The 19,794-nt window shown below is 34.6% G+C and overlaps 3 protein-coding genes across 3 annotated transcripts; 1 reads left to right on the top strand and 2 right to left on the bottom strand.

The window, feature by feature from the left end:
- Positions 1-346: 346 nt before the first annotated feature.
- Positions 347-10,682, bottom strand: LOC106663468 (neural Wiskott-Aldrich syndrome protein-like). Its single transcript, XM_014388326.2, has 9 exons — positions 10,442-10,682; positions 5,130-5,229; positions 4,830-5,057; positions 3,286-3,382; positions 2,937-3,211; positions 2,631-2,862; positions 1,330-1,478; positions 1,174-1,275; positions 347-850 (listed from the first exon to the last, which is right to left on the bottom strand). Exons 2-9 carry the CDS (start codon positions 5,220-5,222, stop codon positions 695-697), a joined length of 1,332 nt encoding a protein of 443 aa, XP_014243812.1. The 5' UTR covers positions 5,223-5,229; positions 10,442-10,682; the 3' UTR covers positions 347-694.
- Positions 10,683-11,450: 768 nt separating this feature from the next.
- LOC106663470 (dolichol-phosphate mannosyltransferase subunit 3) lies at positions 11,451-14,031 on the top strand. The gene is made up of 3 exons (XM_014388328.2): positions 11,451-11,726; positions 11,788-11,865; positions 13,959-14,031. The coding sequence occupies exons 1-3, from the start codon at positions 11,577-11,579 to the stop codon at positions 14,007-14,009; spliced, it is 279 nt and encodes a 92-aa protein (XP_014243814.1). The 5' UTR covers positions 11,451-11,576; the 3' UTR covers positions 14,010-14,031.
- A 115-nt stretch (positions 14,032-14,146) lies between these two features.
- LOC106663469 (mesencephalic astrocyte-derived neurotrophic factor homolog) lies at positions 14,147-18,793 on the bottom strand. The gene is made up of 4 exons (XM_014388327.2): positions 18,447-18,793; positions 18,211-18,356; positions 18,004-18,145; positions 14,147-14,633 (listed from the first exon to the last, which is right to left on the bottom strand). Exons 1-4 carry the CDS (start codon positions 18,538-18,540, stop codon positions 14,467-14,469), a joined length of 549 nt encoding a protein of 182 aa, XP_014243813.1. The 5' UTR covers positions 18,541-18,793; the 3' UTR covers positions 14,147-14,466.
- Positions 18,794-19,794: the final 1,001 nt, after the last annotated feature.

The following is a 19,794-nucleotide window of genomic DNA, read 5'->3' as shown; positions in this document are numbered from 1 at the left end:
CCTTGGAAATTCTTTTATAAACCTTCTTAAAGATTTTTTTTTGGGGGGGGGCGTCGGTGGCCGCAAGGTTTAGTCTTTGACACGGCGCTCATCACTGTAAGGTAAAGGTCCCGGGTTCGAATCCAGCGGCCCTGCATTCGAATCCGACATTCTTACAAATGGGCTTTTTTTCAAAAACACCGGCACCCTGAGGGTTTATATGACCTGCTGTTGCGAACCCTCGTAAAAAAAAAATAAAAAAAAAAATTTTGTCCCTAATATTTTATTGAGCTTATTAATTAAAATTGATTTGATACAAGTCTGTTTCTTAAAGTGTACATTCCGTTGGGTAATCATAAAATGAGGATTCATGAGAAAATAAACTTTATTCAACTAGAATACAATTTATTAAAATGTGAGTACAATATTGTTAATTGATGTAAAAAAGTCCTATGGCAATATTGGCCACGCTTTAAAATATTAAAACAACGTAATCCAAAATCTTGCCTCAAAATTTACATACCAAATTTTTCTTTCAAAATTATTTAATAAACAACAACAGAAAATATGTATAAATGTTTTGCTCTTTTTAAATAGTGAAATAATGAAAATAAATTAGTAAATAATCAATAAAGAACTCAATAACAATCATCACGTTACAATGATTAAATTAATAATTGCGATTGTACACAAATACTTTATACAAATAAAATACTCATTCCCACTCGGCTTCCTCTTCCTCTTCCTCATCACTTGAGTCGCTACTATCACTGTAAATAGCTTTCGACCTTTCTGCCAATGCTCTGGCAAGGGCTCCTGCGAGACTGTTCAGCTCTGTAGGTTGAGGAGGTGGCTGAGAGGTGTTTAAAGACTAAAAAAATAAAATAATAATAAATACAATATCTGTATTATACCGAGTGTCCTTTGTAGATTGCCTGGCTGAGTTTCTTTTGAACCCATGACGCTATCAAAAAACAAACAAAAAATAAAAAATAAGTGTTTTATATTTTTTAGTCTAGTTTCAAACTTTTATATTTTTTTTTGGAGCAAACTTATACAGGGTACATCAAGCTCAGTTAGACTAGACTAAAAAAAGTCATATTTTTTGTTATTTTGATAGTGTCAATGGTTCAAGAGAAATTGGCTGGGCCATCTACAAAGGACACCTTGTATAGTTAATAGTTGTGTACTTACGGTACTGACTGATTTGAGTTCGACACCTTGTCTGATCATTTCCATCAGTTCACCCCTTGAATCAGACTGTTTTTTGCTTTCGGTGGTTAAACCGCTCACAGGCTGTAAACGTTTACATTGATTTTTCTCATTTTGAAAATATGTATTTAAAATTACCTTTAATGTTGTGCCAATCTTGATAGCTTGCATCAATGCTGAACGAGGAGAGGAATCAGCCGAGGAATCAGCCACAGGCGGTAATGGGTCTGGAGGTGGTGGAGGCACTGGTGGTGCAGGAGGTGGAACGGCTGCAGGCTTGGCACTCGCTATGAAATTAATTTTACAAAAACAAGTTGTTAGATGAAAACTAAATATGTTAAACAGGTACAAGAAATAAATTAAACATGACTAAGTAACGAAGGCTTTTTAACCCACCTAGGGTCATGATTGCTCTACAACGTATTCTGATTGTGTTATGTTACTTGTTTTATAAATTTGAGTTTTCCTGTAGAATTTAAATTTTTTTAGAAGTTTTACTATTGTAGGTTGTACTTATTGTTGCCAAGAATGCCTCACGGTATGTGTAGCTTTTTTTTTTTTTTTAAACTTTGTATCTGAGAATTGGTTCAGAGTAACACTATTTTTGAGATGGTTGGCAAATTGAGAACTGAAAGAAGTAGAACATGCTAGGAAGGCCCATGGGACGAGCTACAGTATATGGGGTCGGCCTCAGCCATAACGAGCATCGAGAGAAGGCTGAAAAGCAGGCTTTCTTCGGTGAGAGTAACTTGGGTCAACTGCAGCAGTAAGGACTCGCTTAGTTGAGGCCGGCTTGGTCCCAGTCCCTCCTGGGGCCCAGAGCAGTTGCCCGATCAGGATCGCCAATGAACACAGGGCCTCAGTGCGACCACTGTTGACCCAAACGGCCTCAGTCGGGAATACACAAATCAATGCGACGCCCCTACAATAGCACTGAGTTGGATCAGGCCTGGCTGCCTTCTAGGTGGCAGTGTTCAGTATGGAATCTTAAAAGCCCTGGACTCTGACCCGGTTCATACGCCCATGGCGACATGTCATCTAAGCCATGTATCCAACAATGAGACTTAGAATATTTTCACCACTGAGTGGACATTGTAGAAAAAGCGCAGGGAAGAAGGCACCTTGAGAATCCGTTCTTTCCACCTCTCAAGGCGGCTTCCCTTACTGGGAGAGACTCAGGTCAACTGTGGGAGTAAGAAGTTAACGTATCGTAAGCGCTTTATGTGAAAATGACTATTGGCCCAGTGTTGACTTACTGCAAGAAGGAATTTGTTGGAGGCATGTCGTTGACCGTAGCCAATATGTTAAAAGGTTAAAAAAGGTGTTGAAATTATATTAAACCAAAACAGGTAAAACCACGAATGATTTACGTGATGATGCAAAAGCGAAAATAAAACTACTTCGGATAAAGTGAGTTTCAGTAGAGTTTAAGAACTTACGAGGCATAATTCTTGGTGGCAAAGTCCTAATTGGTGGTGCTGGCGGAGGAGGTGGTGGTGTTGTAGGAGGAGCCCTGGATGGAGGTGGCGGCGGAGCTTTTCCTCTAGCATGTGTCGAAGTTTTCACAACATTGTCTTCTTTCACAGCCTCCAGACCTCCGTTTTGTATTATAAAATCATAAATGAACAACTGTGTAGCCTTGTCCTTTAGATCATGCTCTGAGACTCCAGCCTTTGAAAAAATAGTTGTTAAAATGGCAATGAAATTTCAGCCCAATAAGAAATGGATAAAAATCGGTATCGTACCTTTTTGAAAAATGCTATAAGCTCAGGGTCTTGCAGATTGTTTAAGTCAAAACCCCTGTCTGGATCCCATCCGACATGTGAGATATGACGAAAATGGAGAGGAATGCCAATGTCTTCTTTGGTGAGCTTTTTCTTGGTTCCTTGAAAAGAGATCCTTTTCCCTATTAGTGGCATTGCACTAGACGTAGTTGTATCTATGGCTGGTGGAAAATAGCCATTAGGCTCTGGTGGTTTCCTCGTTCCACCTACATTGTTGTTATGCTCACGTTTTCTCTCTAATTTTAAAAATAAAAAACGAAAAAGAAAAATGAATGTTCAAAAAGAACTAAGTTTTATAAACAAACTAAACCTTTTTTATGACGTTTCCATTCCAATTTGTGCATCAAAATTGCCTTAAGTTGAGCCCCTTCTTCCTCATCAGCAAAATTAAAGCCAGTTATGTAATCCTAAACAAAACAAGCATTGAATTATTCATCATACATATTCATTAGACTAAAATGGGAAGAATATTGTAAAAAATGGCAAGCCTGACTGGTTTTGATATGTTGTTACAAGATTTTCTGCTGTTTTATGATGTCAAATTAAGTTAAGTTTTTAGTGTTCTTTTAGTTTTAACGATATTATGTTAAATTATGTATGTTTTATTTTAACCCTCCTAGGCTTTCCCTTCCAACTGTAACCACTCGAAAATTGATTGTCTAAATTGGTACCAGGGGAATTTGGTTGGACCAATAGCATTAAGCTAGTTTTTTTCTCCTTAATTTGAGCCATTCAGCAAACCAATCTTAATTTACTTGGGGTTTGGGCCATAATTTTCCCCACTAGCAGGTATGATTAATGGACAAAGGACTGACGCCATCTAAAAAGGCCGAGGTGGTCAGCGTCAGGGACTTTGGTCATAGCGGCCCTCGGAACGAATCTCATCAAAATCGTCAATCTTTTTTCCTACCCTCTCACCTTGTTTCCATAACATAACTTCCCGGGGTTTCATTATATTCCCACCCAAAGAAAATAAATAACATTTAACAGCAATGAATTATCTTAGCTATGCCCCGCCCCCTACCCCATCTCCATTTATCTTTGAACACCTGCTACACCAGATTCTCAGGCCAAGTCCCATTCTGACTCTCAATTCACCCTCGCCTTAATCACAAATCCAAATTCTACACAGAAAATCATTTTATATGCTGAAACTTTGTTGGATAATTGGTAGAGAATATGGAATGAAAATGACACAAAATAAAAAAAAAGTGGGAAATTTCTTATAGGAATAGCAGAAGAGGTTAATGAGGAAGTTATTCTCATAAGACTGAGAATAGGGCATGTAAGAATAACTCATGGCCAATGCACCACCCCCATACATCAAAGGTAACAATGGTCCATAGTGGACTGATAATTATCATAAATACGAACAGACCAAATACGCTGTGATTTAATAAATTGTGAATTAATAAACACCTTGAATTACTCTTAACCAAAATAAAACAGACTTGTAGAAATTGAAGCCTTGTTGGAAAATTAGTTCAAAGCCACTTGACCGTGATAGATGTAGATGGAACCATATGCAATCTCTCATGTATAGATTACACAATCTATAAAAAAAATAGAAGTGAGTGAGAGTGATGGGTTGTCATCGCTATCATGTACGGCTTTTGTCTCTGACAGGGGGGGAGGGGGTCCCTGAGCTGGGTCCGGCATTCATAACTATACCATTACATCATCAAGTCTTAAATGATGTGAATAGTTGAAGATTGGCATAGAAAACTACCAAGAGACGTAGTCAATTCCAATCTGAATTGTAAAAACTTAATATCTTGAAGTAATTTTTTGTTTACTGTTTTGAGAAATTAAAATTAAAACAGAAAAGCATAGTGGAAGATACAAGATATTTACCTCTGCTTCGAAGGCGTATAAGTACGGCGATAACATCAAATAAGTCAAATTATTGTAGACTTCATGTTCCCAGAGGAGTTTTTTCCGTAGTGGACAGTATAATCGGAAAAAATAAGACTTTTTACAATTGTCTTTAACCAAGCATAAAACACCGAAATCTTTGAACTGCCAGTCGTTGCCGTAGCGTCCCCTGGAAAAGTACAGCTCTGCCACTGTAGTCGCCAACGCCTGAAATAAACCATTTTATATTAGTTTGAACTTTTATTTTAATACAGACTGGACTAATGTTGTCAAACTCACAGTGCATTTTACCCCTAGTATGGAAAATATGATGTCGTTCTCTTCATAGGTTAACAGACTAGATCTTTTAGATTCCGAAGTACTTGACGCCATTGTTGTTCTGAAAAACAAATCATTTGAACCTTGAACGGAACGATGAGGGGAAAAATTGTATTTCATGATAGACACAATTCTCAATAACAAAACAAACACTCCAGATAAAAAAAATTTTAAAGCTTTATTTTCTACAAACTGCTAAAACACATTACTTTATTAAATATGTATTAAATACCTACTAAACTTACTAATCAAATTCTTTAATTATAAAAAACAATGTTATTTTCAGGGAACCATAAAAATAAATCATTTCTTCAATTTTCTCTTTGATGCCAAGTTTATGTTGTTGCTTTTTTCTTCCTCAAACTGTTACACAGGAATTTAAAACATTTAAAACTGAATGGCATTATTCATCATTAATCTAAACTAACTTTTATCATAAGATATGACTCACACACCATCACACTGCAATCAAGCTTGATTGTTTATACTGCATACTTTTGATATTTTGCGTTCAATTTACAATAAAGTTATTAATTGTATTTGTGCCATTTAGTTAAGATACAAATAATATAATTTTAAAAATACTTTATACTAAAAACTACAGTTTTTAAATTTGGCAAGTTGACAATAATTTTTTTTTAAACAATCAATTTATACTATGTAAAATTTTGAGAATTTCTGTCTGATTTGTGGGGATGAACCTGTAAAAAATAGTAAAAGTAAAGTAAGTACATTATCCTCGCTGGGTCAGGGTCATTGAAGGTGGTGAAATGTCAAAATTTGATAGACCAAACCAGCAACAAAAATGATTGCTTATGATCACATTACAAAATAAAATATTAAGAACTTGTCAGTGGTTCCCTGATTTAATAAATTATTGATCATATGTGTATTTAGTAGTCATACTTGACAATATTAATGTTTTTTATTAATTATACTTTTAATTAAGGCCTTAGTTAAGATGAACAAGCAAGTGTCAAGTGCGGGATAACCCACGACGTTCGGCTCAATATCATTGGGCTATCGTGCACGAGCAGCAGTGTATTGAGCTTAAGAAGGGACATTAGATAAAACTTGTGAGATATATTGAGACGATGAACTTGAAAAATGATCATATTTTGCAGCATTTTGCTATCTTAAGGAACATAGGCAGAGCAAGCAATAACTCTGTCTAATTAAATACACTTTGCTTGTACCAAACATTCGAATATGCTTATATTCCTTTCCAACAAACCATTGAAGATGGCAGAATGCTGAAATTCGTCTGAAAACCAACGATAAACCAAACAAGGGTGATTGAAGACATTTAATCTACAGTAGTAAGAAGATTAGTTTTTATTGTTATTTGAATTTCATGAGTTGTCTTAATCAAAGTGATTAAAACTGTGACTATATCAATTAAATTTAAAAAAAGCTCTGCCAACTCAAACAAGATTAAGTTTTAAATTTACCAAAATACTAATTATTTTCAAACAGATAGCTTTATAATGTCTACGGTGTTTGGGTTAAAATATCCACTTTCAATAATTTTAAACATACTTTATCAAAAAATAATTTTTGCCTTTGATATTTAGGTATCAACTATTCTAAACTGACACTTTACAGTGAAACGAAGCCGATTAATCTGTGATTAGTAGCGAATGAGTCCTGACTTACAATGCTCACTGTCACCGAAGTGATCTTCAAATATGAACAGTTTAAATGTTATTGCCAATTGAATAAATTAAAAAAAGTATTAATGTACGGACATGTCTAGAATCATGATATGCTTATTTTCACTAGTTTTGTCTGTCGGTTTCGGCATTTTGCTATCTTGCCTGACAGACAAGGACGATCAATGGTGATCAAGTTACAAGGATTCGTGGGTGTTTTTCCTCTAAATTTATACCTTTCAGTGACTCCAGAATCAAAATTAATTTAACAAATTGCATTCCATATAAATAATGATCCTTTCCTGTTCATATTAATTTTATATTAAAAAAAAATTCTAGCTTATTTTGTTTCATTGTCACATCAAGAAATAACAACGCAATGAACTATTGTTAACCTTTAACTGTACTATTTTACCTGTTAATTCGATCACTTGGCCACCGTTTTATAATTCACATTAATTAAAAAGCACAAAGTATACATTAATTTCACACCCTGTGCAACATTCAGAACAAAAGTGAAGGGGAAAATAATTTTAATACTAAAAATTAATTATTTTAATTTATTATTACTAATGTAAAGAATATAAATGATGAATAAGTAGTTTGATGATCTTCTATCATCTGCCTATTATATTTATATAATAACTTTGGAAATACAGAAAATAGTGAGTAAAACCAATTTTTTTTTTGTGACGTAAGTCAGGCTTAGGAAATATTCTGGGTTTTTTATCTGGGGAAAACTAGTGGTAAGACTAATGAAAATAAATTGTGCATGATTGATTTGTTGCTAAAAACATTTTGGAACTGGGAAGCTAAGGAAGAGGAAAATAAATGAACAAGCTTATCGAAGTAGTTAAATTGTAATAGCAATCTATAGCTTTTTGTATTTTTAGTTTGGTCGTTCCCGATCATTTTGGCCTACCTGGAGCCTTGGATAGGCAGATCAAAATGATCAGAAACGTCCAAACTACATTTCATCACCCCACTGACACCACGGAGAACTCCCACAATTTTTTCCCCTATTCGGTACTGATAATTTGTGGTTTGGTGGTGATCTGACTGAATTAAATAACATCTGAAACTTTTCATCGCCATCAAAAGGGCGCATCATCGGTGAACACATTTTGTTGATCTGACTCAGTCACATTTAAAATGGGGTTTGCATCCATAAGGCAAAATAGAGCAAATTTGGGTTATGATAGCAAAATATATTTCATAACTATTTGATCACTTAGCTAAGAATCGGAGGTCATGCTTACTCTAGGGAAAGATCGCATAAAAATAAACTAATAACAAAAACATCAAAGAACCTTGTACAAGCGAATACACACACTCTTGAAAGGCAGTGTGATCACATCCTGAATTCTATTTAATATAAAGATTTAATTTGTTCATATGGTATTGCGTTTAATTACATAAAAGAATGATTTCATATTTCTCTGGGAGTTTGTTCATCCATTCAGTCATTCATTCAGGTAGATAAGCAAATAAGTTTATTAACATCGGCTAAGTTCTAAGTTGTACAATGTCCATTTATTATTTTTTAATTGCATATGGGTATGCTTTGGTGCGGTACTTCAAAACAATGCGGTAATTGTTTCGAGTTACTGAGTTGAGAATATCTATTTTTTAAAAGCAGGTTTAGAGGGGATTGAATTCAAACAAATCTTTCATAATTCATCAATAAATATTGACCTTCCTAAACCCATATTTGAGCTTTTATCACAAACAGGAAATTTCAACAAACAAAATTGCCTTTTTTGAAGAAACTGTCATCACCAATAACCACCACCATCATGCTGCTAAACAACAAAACTAACACTAACCGGTGCTTCTAATTGTTTCAGTTAAACTACAATAATCAAATAAATCAAAAATATAAAATTATTGAAAAAGTTAACAATAGAATGGCAGGGATATAAGCAGGGTGGGGAAAGACGCTTTCTTACATTTACACACATTTTAACTCTTTCAAATGCGAATTTGTTTATGAACGCAGCAGAAACCCATCTGAAAACCAGGAAGAATAAGCCAAAGAATGGTGATAGAAGACAAATTACAATAATCAAACTGCCCATCTTTGAAAAATATAAAATTGCAAAAATTAACAGTACAACGATAGGGATATACGCAGGGTGAGACAAGACTTTCTTCCATTTACACAAACTTTACCTCTTCCAATTGTGAAGAATGTTCAGATCTGCTTACATTTCACTCTAACCATTTAAAATGATAGAATGCTGAAAACCATCTAAAAACCAATGAGAATAAGCCAAGGAATGGTGATAGAAGACTATTAAACTGCAATAATCAAACTGTCGATATTTGAAAAATATAAAATTGCAAAAATTAACAGTACAACGATAGGGATATAAGCAGGGTGAGACAAGACTTTCTTCCATTTACACAAACTTTACCTCTTCCAATTGTGAATAATGTTCAGATATGCTTACATTTCACTCTAACCATTTGAAATTATAGAGCACTGAAAACCATCNATTATTGAAAAAGTTAACAATAGAATGGCAGGGATATAAGCAGGGTGGGGAAAGACGCTTTCTTACATTTAGACACATTTTAACTCTTTCAAATGCGAATTTGATTATGAACGCAGCAGAAATCCATCTGAAAACCAGGAAGAATAAGCCGAAGAATGGTGATTGAAGACAATTAAATTACAATAATCAAACTGTCAATATTTTAACAGTTCAACGATAGGGACATAAGCAGGGTGAGACGGCTTTCTTCCATTACACAAACTTTACCTCTTCCAATTGTGAATAATGTTCAGATCTGCTTACATTTCACTCTAACCATTTAAAATGATAGAACGCTGAAAACCATCTAAAAACCAATGAGAATAAGCCAAAGAATGGTGACCGAAGGCAATTAAACTACAATAATCAAACTGCCCATCTTTGAAAAATATCAAATGGCTGCGAAAGTTAACAGTAGAATGGCCTGAGTCAGACACGAATAATATTCAGAACTGCTTATATTTCACTCTAACCATTGAAGACGGCAGAATGGTGAAATCCACGTAGAACAAGCTGAAGAATGGTGATTGAAGACAATTAAACTGCAGATCTTTAAAAAATAACAAATTATTGCAAAAGTTAACAGTAGAACAGCAGGGATATAAGCAGGGTGTAGCAAGATGCTTAATTTTTATAATTCATTGAATCTTATCTATTGTTTTCTTTTCAACTTGATCAATTTGAAGATTACAGTCAATTGCATGATTAATTATATAAAAATGGATGGTTTTGATATTTATATGAGAGTTTGTTATTTCATCAGCCACTAGTCAGTGGTACTGGAGTACTTTGGCTGGTGAAGAACAGTTTCTTCAGATACTTATTATTAGTATTTTAGAAATGTTTTTTTCTGTTATTTGTAAAAATAAAACTAAGTTTGACGATAGAAATTTTGACACTGGCTGTTCTGTTTCTGCAGATGTCAAATAGAAACTGTGTGTTAAAAGTTAAGAGAATATGAAAACAACGAGTAAAGAGTGGAAGAAGAATGACTCATAATTAAAAGTGGCTGGTGTTATAATGGGCGGTGGTTCGAAAATTGGAAAAAAAAAAGAAAGCGGCCAAAGAGAGATTAGATACTTACAATGCTCAATAGGGAGGTAACGTATGGAATCGTCCTAAGAGGTGTCTGATCGCATAATATTATGCTGGTGTTCCTATGCGTCAGTTGACGCCCTGGTCAGGCGGACAGGATACGGCACACGGCGACCAGCATCCTGCTTTCAATCCGGGCTGAGATCAGCTGAAATCAGAACCACGGATATGCGGGGGTCGCTCTCCCTTTCCCTACTCGCTAACTCGCCCACGGGGCCACATATGCGCAGGCCGCAGAGGCTCGTCTCAACTCATGCGTCATCGTCTTTGCGGATTGACGAAAATTTTTGAAAAAACAAAAAAAAGCTTATTTGAAAATTGTTACGATTTTGTTTCCTGTCATAACCTTGGTAAACGAAAACATTTTAATAATAATCACTCGAGAGAAAAAAAAATCAAGAAAAGTTCATGAACATGCTTTTTCACCCTGCCAAAATCAGGAGGAATCTCATGATTTAACAAAAAAAACCTGTTTAATAATTAAAGAAAAATTATTAACCTACAAATATTTAACACAGTATACAAATTTTCATTGACATCACTGCACACCATTCTCCAAAGGACGTCAAACTTTGAAAAAATTTATTCAACCAGTTTGTAGATTATTAAAATTAATTTTTATTGATTCGTAGGCACATGAGATTTTATAGTAATTATTACAATCCATTTATGCCTAATTGACCACGATAATTAATTATTCTATTTTACTTTCTTACCTCTTGAACTAGCTTTTCGATCCACTCGGACTGCATTTATTAACGTGAACGTTACATGGAATCACGATAGCTAATGGGATTAGAGCAGCGGCGTATTGAGCCGAAGGTCGTGGGTTCGAATCCCGCACGTGACTCTAATTTTTTCATCATTTTACATAAAAAGGAATAATTAATTGAAATTATTGCAATGTTGAGCTTTTTATCGATACGTGGGGTATTAAGAGTCTGCAAAGTTGGAAACAGCGAATCGATGTTTTATAAAACATCCCACAATAAACATGAAACCTTTCGATTTTTTGCTGTTGATTCGTTGTCAGTTGAACCTTAGCCGCGTTGTTTTATCTCGTGATGACTTTGGGAATCGTTTAACGCATTTTTTTGCTTTTTTGAGCGAATTAATCGGACGAAATGACGAAACTGGCTGAGTGGCTGACTGTGCTGGTGTTTCTGTTGTCAACTTGGTTCACACTGCTGTCGTACAAAGAGAAGTCTCACTTTGTCGACGAGTGGTACACGCTTATTTTGTACTCTCCTGTCATCTTGGTCTTCTCGCTCGGGGTGAGTACTGAGAATTTGTAATTTGTACCGTATCACTGATGACTTTTGTTATTTGGTACAGGTTTACGCCCTTTCGTCTGTTCTTTGGGGAGTTTTGACTTTCAACGACTGTCCTGATGCAGCTGAAGAGCTCCAACGGGTAAATTTGACTCTAAAAGTACTAAATAAATGAAAGATAACCAACCGCTTTGTTGGCCATGATTTCCCAGGAAGCGGTTAGCCTCAGTCAAGGTTCGGTCTTCTGGAGGTAACATCAAAATAGTTGATGTTGTTGACTGTGTTTCCACATGGCCGAATCCCTTGACTCCCAACCTCTTGGTTTGATGAGGATTAGCCAAGGATGGCCAGTGTGTTGGCGACCAATTATTTGTCTTTCATCGGCCGAGATTTGCTTAGCGTGTATGCGCCTTAATAAGCTGAACTCATCGCACATGTCATTGCCTCACTGAGTAGAGAATCCTGTATTTTCAATTGTCTATGTAGAAAAGCAGTCGATGAATCGTCTGTATCAAATTTATAACTTTCTAGTCTAAGTGAAGACAATTGTACTCTGTCGATCCTCTTGTTAGTGAGATTCCATGAGGTGGATCGTGCAAAATGGTGGTTGTTCTCTGGGGCCACACATGTCTTATAACGGGACTTTCTGAGGAATGATTATTCAGAGAAGTTATGAACTCAATAATGTACCATGTGTGGATAACCGGTGATCTTGCCGATTTGGAATTTGTTTGAGAAAGAAAATTATAAAGCTGGGTTTTCACTGCGTGAAAAACTCACTTGTTGAAAAATGCCGTCTCGGTTAATCATTTCCACGTGGCAAAACAAGGTGAACCATCAGTTACATGAGTCAAGCATGCCATTTATAACTACACAAACTGTTGCATCAGTGTTTGCTATCATGGTGATACATTATGTTAAAAGAAAAACAAACTAAGAAAATTTTTTCAGTTTTGCTGTAAGCGTACCGACAGTTTGTTCCATTTTGATGTTGATTTCCTTCCTCTCGTTCTGATAAGTTTTATCTTCACATCCCACAAAAATCAGTAGTTTGCCTACATTCGGATAAGTCCTGGTTTATTTTCATAATCGTGACAAGTGCGTTTACACGGATTGAAACACACAACATGAAACAATTTGATGCTCACTAAAAAACCGACAACTGGTTGGCTGACCCTTGTGCCAAAAGTTTCCCTAGGTCTCCATAACGCAAGACAAGTTTCGTGCAAGAAGCAAGATGCTTCTATATTGTTTCAATAACATAAAATATATATGATAAGACGTTAAGCTGCGACATAAAAATAAAACAAAAACCTTTGCTTTCAAGGAAATAAATAACAATAATGAGATGTAAAAAGATTAACAATACTTGTCTTAAGGACAAACTTAAAAAGATTCAACTTCAATTTTTAAAAATAATAAAACCAAAATAAAAATAGGTCATGCAACAGAAATGCGTTTTTATATCAAATAAAATTAAAATTGATACAAATATGATTGCTCAGGCTTTCAGCTGGATTATTTTCAGTTTCACTTTGTTATAATCAGGAGGGTAACAGAAAAAGCCGGGACTTCCCAATTTCCGTACTTATCTAGCCCTCTAATGCAAAAAATTCAATAAAAAACGATTAGTGTTGGTGGGCTGGATTGGCAAAGCTGTCAAGTATCACGAGCATTGTCGATAGGTGGCCCTTGGAAGACCTGACTCATAAAAGGGTCATCTAAAATCTATACAAATCTGATTGCTCAGGCTTTCAGCTGGATTTTTTTCAGTTTTCCTTTGTTATAATCAGGAGAGTAACAAAAAACTAACTTGGTAATGTTGGTGGGCCGGATTGGCAAAGCTGTCGAGTATCAAGAGCATTGTCGATAGGTGACCCTTGGAAGACCTGACTCATAAAAGGGTCATCTTTAAAATTAAAATCGATACAAATCTGATTGCTCAGACTTTCAGCTGGATTTTTTTCAGTTTTCCTTTGTTATAACCTAGAGAGTAACAAAACACGAACTTGTGTATTGATAGGTGGCCCTTAGAGGACCTGACTCATACTACCCCTTCTTAGATCTTATGTGAGGTTAACACACGGACACTTTTGGGCCAAAGCTCGCATATTTGTCTGGCACGTTCAGAAAGGTTGCTTAATATGTCCTACCAATGTGAGAAGTAACTTCCAAAAGTAATGAATACACTGTGCTTTATTTACTCATTTTAATACATTTTTTGTTTGTTCACAGCAAATCAAGGAAGCAAAGGAGGACTTGAGGAAGAAAGGTTTAAAAAATTAAAAAATGTACATAGAAATCATTCCAAAACAAAGACAATTTTTTAAACTTTGTATATTATTGAATTAAATTTAAATTATACAAATTAAAAAACAATTTAATATGTTTTATTTATAAACTTATTAATGTGTATAAATAAATAATTGCATTTTACAAAATGCACCGTATTTAAATGAATTAAGTTCTTAAACTGAACCATGAGTGCACGCTTAGTACGATTGAGCCCTATGATCGATTCATTCACAGTGTGTTTTTCGAAACCCGCCTTTTTCGCAGCAACCAGCACCGCATCGCCAGTAACAAACAACACAAAAACACAAATAACAAACACAAAAGTGAATAAACCAACAGAACAAAATTCCCCCCTCCCCAAAACAATTGTCATTGAATAGGTCTGGTTTTTATCCATTTTGTTCTCTTTCTGTACAATTGAATTAATTATAAGTCCGTTATAGTTGTCTCACAATTCTGTCTTTAGGTATTTCGACTTGAGCGATTCTATCCTCTTGATGAAGTCAGTCTTTTCAATGCAACCTTCGCAGTCTTCATCCCAGTCGTTGAGGATTTTCTTCAGGTCCCTGACTTTCAGTTTCTTCAAATTGACTGTATTCCAGTCAATTGTCTTGTCTGTAAAGGAAAAAAAAATAGATCAAATTGTCTTATAAAGTAAAACATCACTATGTTGACAAACATTTTATATTAAAATAAACAAAACAGTAACAAAGCATCAATTGTAAGTTTTGATGATCATGCAATTGTTTTCTGTTAATGAGTTGACTTAGGACAATTTTAATTTTGTGTTCTATCTTAAAAGTGACAAAAATTAATGTTTAACCTTTCGGTAAATAAATGGTAAATTAATTTGACAATTAAATTCACTATTTTTCGTGGTCCGCTTGACCAATTAATAACATTCAATTAATTAAGATTTTTATCTCAACTTAAAAACCATAATTAATTTAATTTGACAATGTTACTTAGGATAATTCAAAGTTTGTTTACAAGCTGCTTAATACCCGTAAACCAAAGTAAAACATAAAGTTTGTCAATTATTTTGTGTGATTTTCTAATTAAGTATGCTTGTTTAATTTACAGATGTAAGACTATTAATATTTTTTCATTGGGTTACTGAGAAAAATTATTATCTACCACAACATTAAATGAAAATAAGATCCTGCAAAACAGTTTGATATAAATAATGAGGAGATAGTGTTGGCCATAAATTTTGTGTGGATATCTTAAAACGTATAAATTATTGTTTAAAGTAATCAGAATATTGACTTAGGATTATTAAAATATTTATTTTGTAATTAGGTAAAAAAAGGAGAAAAAAAATTCCGGGGTTAGATATCACACCCAAGGAATACCTGGTTTCTTTGTACTTACATATGTCACATTAGAAAAGCATTTTCTGTCTCACAATATACTTAACCTTATGAATACTTCTAGGAATTTATGTTTTATGCTACACAGTACCATATATTAAAATAAGAAAAATTACTTTCTATAAGGAAAAATAAAATTCCCAGAAAGAAAACTAACTTCTGACATCTTATATTAGGGGACATCTGTATCGTTTTGGTTTATTTATCTGAAATGCCTGTGCTCTTTTGTAACGTGGAGAGTCTTTTGCCATATTCAATGGTAGTCAGGGTTAACAGATTGAAGCTGACCTTTCATTTAGTTGAATTTGATCTGTGTCAGATGTGAACTATGGGCATGACCTCTACCTGTCTGAGATGAAAAATGCGACGATAGGCGGACCAGGATGATTGGAAATGACCAACCTTCAGGTTTATCACCCTCAGATCACATGAGGAAATCTCATAATAAAAGATATTATTTATCTGTGGTTGTTAAGACTATTTTCAACTCAATAGCCTGAGCACTCATTGCAAAATTGTCAGATTTGGGTGTTGTCAGCATAAAAGTGATATTTACAATACTGGATGGAATCGGAGAGGAATGCTGCTAGATGTTGAAAAGGATGGGAGAGATGCTAGAGCCTTGAGGAACACTCGATTTTAATAGAAGGAAGGAGGAGGTGGGACTGTTAGGGATAGTGACAGTTTGAAGCCAATTGGTAAAATAAGAGTGGAACCATCAGATGGTGCTATTGGAGAAAGAAAAGGATTCGAGTTTGTATAGGAGTGATCAACAGAATCAAAGGCTTTGGTGAAATCATGAAGGATTAGGATAATAACTTTTTGTTGGTCCACTGAGGTGTGAATGTCACTGATAATTTTGACTAGGGCAGTCTGTGTAGAGAAACTATTTGGATATGGATTGGAGGTGGTAAAAAGATTGGAATATTCTAGGTGGTTGGAGACTTGGATATGGACTAACTTCTCAAGGGGTTTGGTCAGATTGGATAGGATAGATATAGGGTAGTAATCATTAGGAGTGGATGGATTGGGAAATTTGTTGCGGGGGCTGGAAGTGAATTCACCTCATAGGCCAAAATGATCAGTGAAGACCAAACTCCACATTTACTCACGGAAAGTGTTCATTTTTTGAAACTTCCAGCTCCTTAATAAACCCTTGAAAATGCATATATTTGGATAATTCAAAATGGTCTTGGTCCAAGTTAGTTCAGATGACTAAGGATACCCTGTTTCTTTGTTGAAGAGTGTTATACACGTAAGGCCATTTTCAGTTTTTAATAATCTTAGTAAACATATTCCAAAGAAATACACTTGATAGGCCAAAATGATCAGAAATGACCAAATTCCACCTTTTCAATATTTCCAGCTACTTAATATAAACCAGGACTATTTTATTGTTTGAAATTACAGTTATTTGGTTAATTCAAAAAGGTCTTGGTCCTATTTGTTCCTCTGTTATCCAAGATTTCCCTGTTATCTTTCTTGAAGAGTAAGTATAAGCTTTTTATGTAAGGTTTTGGTTAAAATGAAAAAGCTAGTGCCATGAACGGGATTCGAACCTACAACCTTCAGCTAAATACGCCGCTGCCTACCACTTCGATCAACTCCCCATTTCAACTTACAACCTTTCAAATTTTCCCTCCTTTTTGCCATTTTTCATTTCAACCAAAACCTTACATAAAAAGATTAATTAATTTAAAGAAGTAATTTGGTCAATAGACCACTATATATAAAGGATTTAATAAGTAAGTATAAGTATGTATATAAGAATAAGTACTACGTTACTTTCAGTTTTTAATAATAATGCTGGTAAAGACCCTCCAAAGAAATACACCTCACAGGCATACCAAAATGATCAGTAAAGACCAAACTTCACATTTACCCATGAAAATTGTTCACTTTTTTGAAACTCCCAGCTCCTTAATAAACCGTTTACGGTTTGAAAATCCATGTCTTTGGCTAATTAAAAAAGGTCTTGGTCCCAGTTAATTCAGATTACCAAGGATACCCTGTTTCTTTATTGAAGAGTGTTATACATATGTCATTTTCAGTTTTTAATAATAATCTTGGTAAAAACATTTCAAAGAAATAGACCAGATAGGCATCCTAAAATGATCAGAAATGACCAAACTCCACTTTTTCAAAATTTCCAGCTCCTTAATAAACCAGGCCTGTTTTACTGTTTGAAATTGCTGTTATTTGGCTAATTCAGAAAGATCTTGGTGCTAGTGTGTTCTTCTGTTATCCAAGAATGCACTGTTATCTTTGTTGATGAGTGATAATTATTACTTCTGTTTCACTTTTTAATAATAATGTTGGTAAAGACCCTCCTGTTTCTTGAAGTTTATATTTTTACGAGTGTTCACAACAACAGAAGTGAAGGTATGAACCCGTGGGGTGCCATTGTTTTTGGAAAAAAAAAAACATTTGTAAGTATGTCGGGTTCGAATGCAGAGCTGCTGGATTCAAACCCCGACCTTTACCTTACAGTGATGAGCGCCGTGTTAATGCCTAAAATGTTGTAGTCAGTGATCCCTTGGTTGAAGATTGTTGGTACGTTTAAACAGACCCCCCCCCAAAGTAAACTTAAAATCAAATGTGTTTGTCTTTACCATATCTGAGTGCACAGATCCCTCCGACTTTGGCGGCAAGCCTCTCGCAAAGTTTGTTGACTGGAAGGTTGTAGGAGAGTGGTTTGGACAGATCCCTCAGGATACTTGTTGCTGATTCTTCTAAGCCTCCTAAGTAGTAACACTAGAGAAAAAGATTTGGTTTTTAATTAGTACGAATGTTTTTTTTTAAGTAATGAAATGACTTACGAATTTGTTTTCTTTTAATTTAGCACTGTTATTGCTGTTTGAAGTCGTTTTGCAAAATTTCTTAAATTCGTCTTCTATTTTCGTCTGATCGGACCTAATCTCGTCCGTCAGTCGTTCATTGAACTTTTCTAGAACGGTGAAACAAACTGGAAAAGGGTGAAAAAGTCGGTTAAAAAAATAAGAAAAAATAGGCAGTCGGTAAATTTAAATTTTGACAAAAATCTTTTTCAACTTACCTTCGCAGTCTTCTTTTTTCAGCGTGTACACGCTTTGTAGGAGGACAGTTGCGACCGTCAGGAACAGGGTGAATTTAATATCGTATCTTTTCATTTTCACGAAACGCCGGAACCGATGTGAGGAGAATGAGGAGGAAAGCGAAAAATAAAACACCCTAATAATAATTAATATAATGAAACAAAAAGGGAAAAAGTTCCGTTTACGAGCGTCTTCAACGATAATCGGGCCTCTTTTTGAAAAAAGGACCCGTACGGAATACTGGCGAAAGGGCGAAGAGCAAAGAACTGAGCGTTAAACTCCACAGAGTCTACGATACACTGAAGAAGACACGTACATTTGTTAACCTAAACTAGCAAAGACAAATGTCTCAACTTGATTGGTCGAGCGCCGGGCCGCCTTTATTCAAACTCGTCAAAGTCCGGAGTTCCTAGCCGTTTCCCTATCACTGATATTGCCTCATAAAAGCTATTTATTAAAAAAATAAATAAATAAAAAATAAAATAAAAAATAAAACAAAAATCTTATTTTATTCCATATAAATTTTTGCTCGTTTTAATGGAGATTGGCTTAAAAATCTTACAGTCAAAAGAAGCAAACACCATCGGTACTTTTTGACATATACTGGGTGTTCGGCTACTCGTGTAACTTTGCCAGTAGATTCTACATTTAAAATGGAACCGAAAAGTCCTAGTTAACTATGGTCCGAATCTCGACAGTTTCGGAGTTATTCCACTTTTTATGATTTTTTTAAGATTTCACAACCTTACTTCAAATAAACAATGATAACTCCAAAACAGAAAAGTTTTGGACAAATCCATTGATACCATTGAAAACTACGTTAAATTTCCAAATAAGATCATTCGTGATCAATACTATACTTGTAAACGTTGATGAAATAAGCATTTTAGTAGCCAGAATTTTGGAAAATAATTTTTCTTTTCAATGTTGAAAAACTTACTATGGTGATTCTAAACTAATATTTCCAAACCTAGAGATTAGCGAATTTCAAAAAACGTACTCTATTTAATATCCTTTTTAGTGTTGTAATTCCGTTTTAATTAGTTTTTCAAAGATGAAGAAATTGATGAAGGAAAGTAAAAAAAACGTGGTTGACAGATTGGTTAGATGGAAAGATTAATAATTATAATAAATAAAAATACTTAAGGAAATTTTGAATGAATGAACTAAAAACGTTTGGAATCTTAAAACTCTTTTATTCCGGGAAATAATAATACAATAATCCTTTCAAAGTTGCAGTCATGTTGTTAAATAAGTAAACAATTTCGGTTAAAAAACGTTTAATAAATTTATTCAAAATTTCCTTAATTTTTCATTTTTTTTAAATCT

This window comes from Cimex lectularius, unplaced genomic scaffold (genome assembly GCF_000648675.2).
Source record: "Cimex lectularius strain Harlan isolate CLEC.00 unplaced genomic scaffold, Clec_2.1 scaffold2, whole genome shotgun sequence".
Taxonomy (NCBI): Eukaryota; Metazoa; Arthropoda; class Insecta; order Hemiptera; family Cimicidae; genus Cimex; species Cimex lectularius.
The sequence above is the reverse complement of the archived record's forward strand: the minus strand, read 5'-3'. Positions and strand labels throughout refer to the sequence as shown.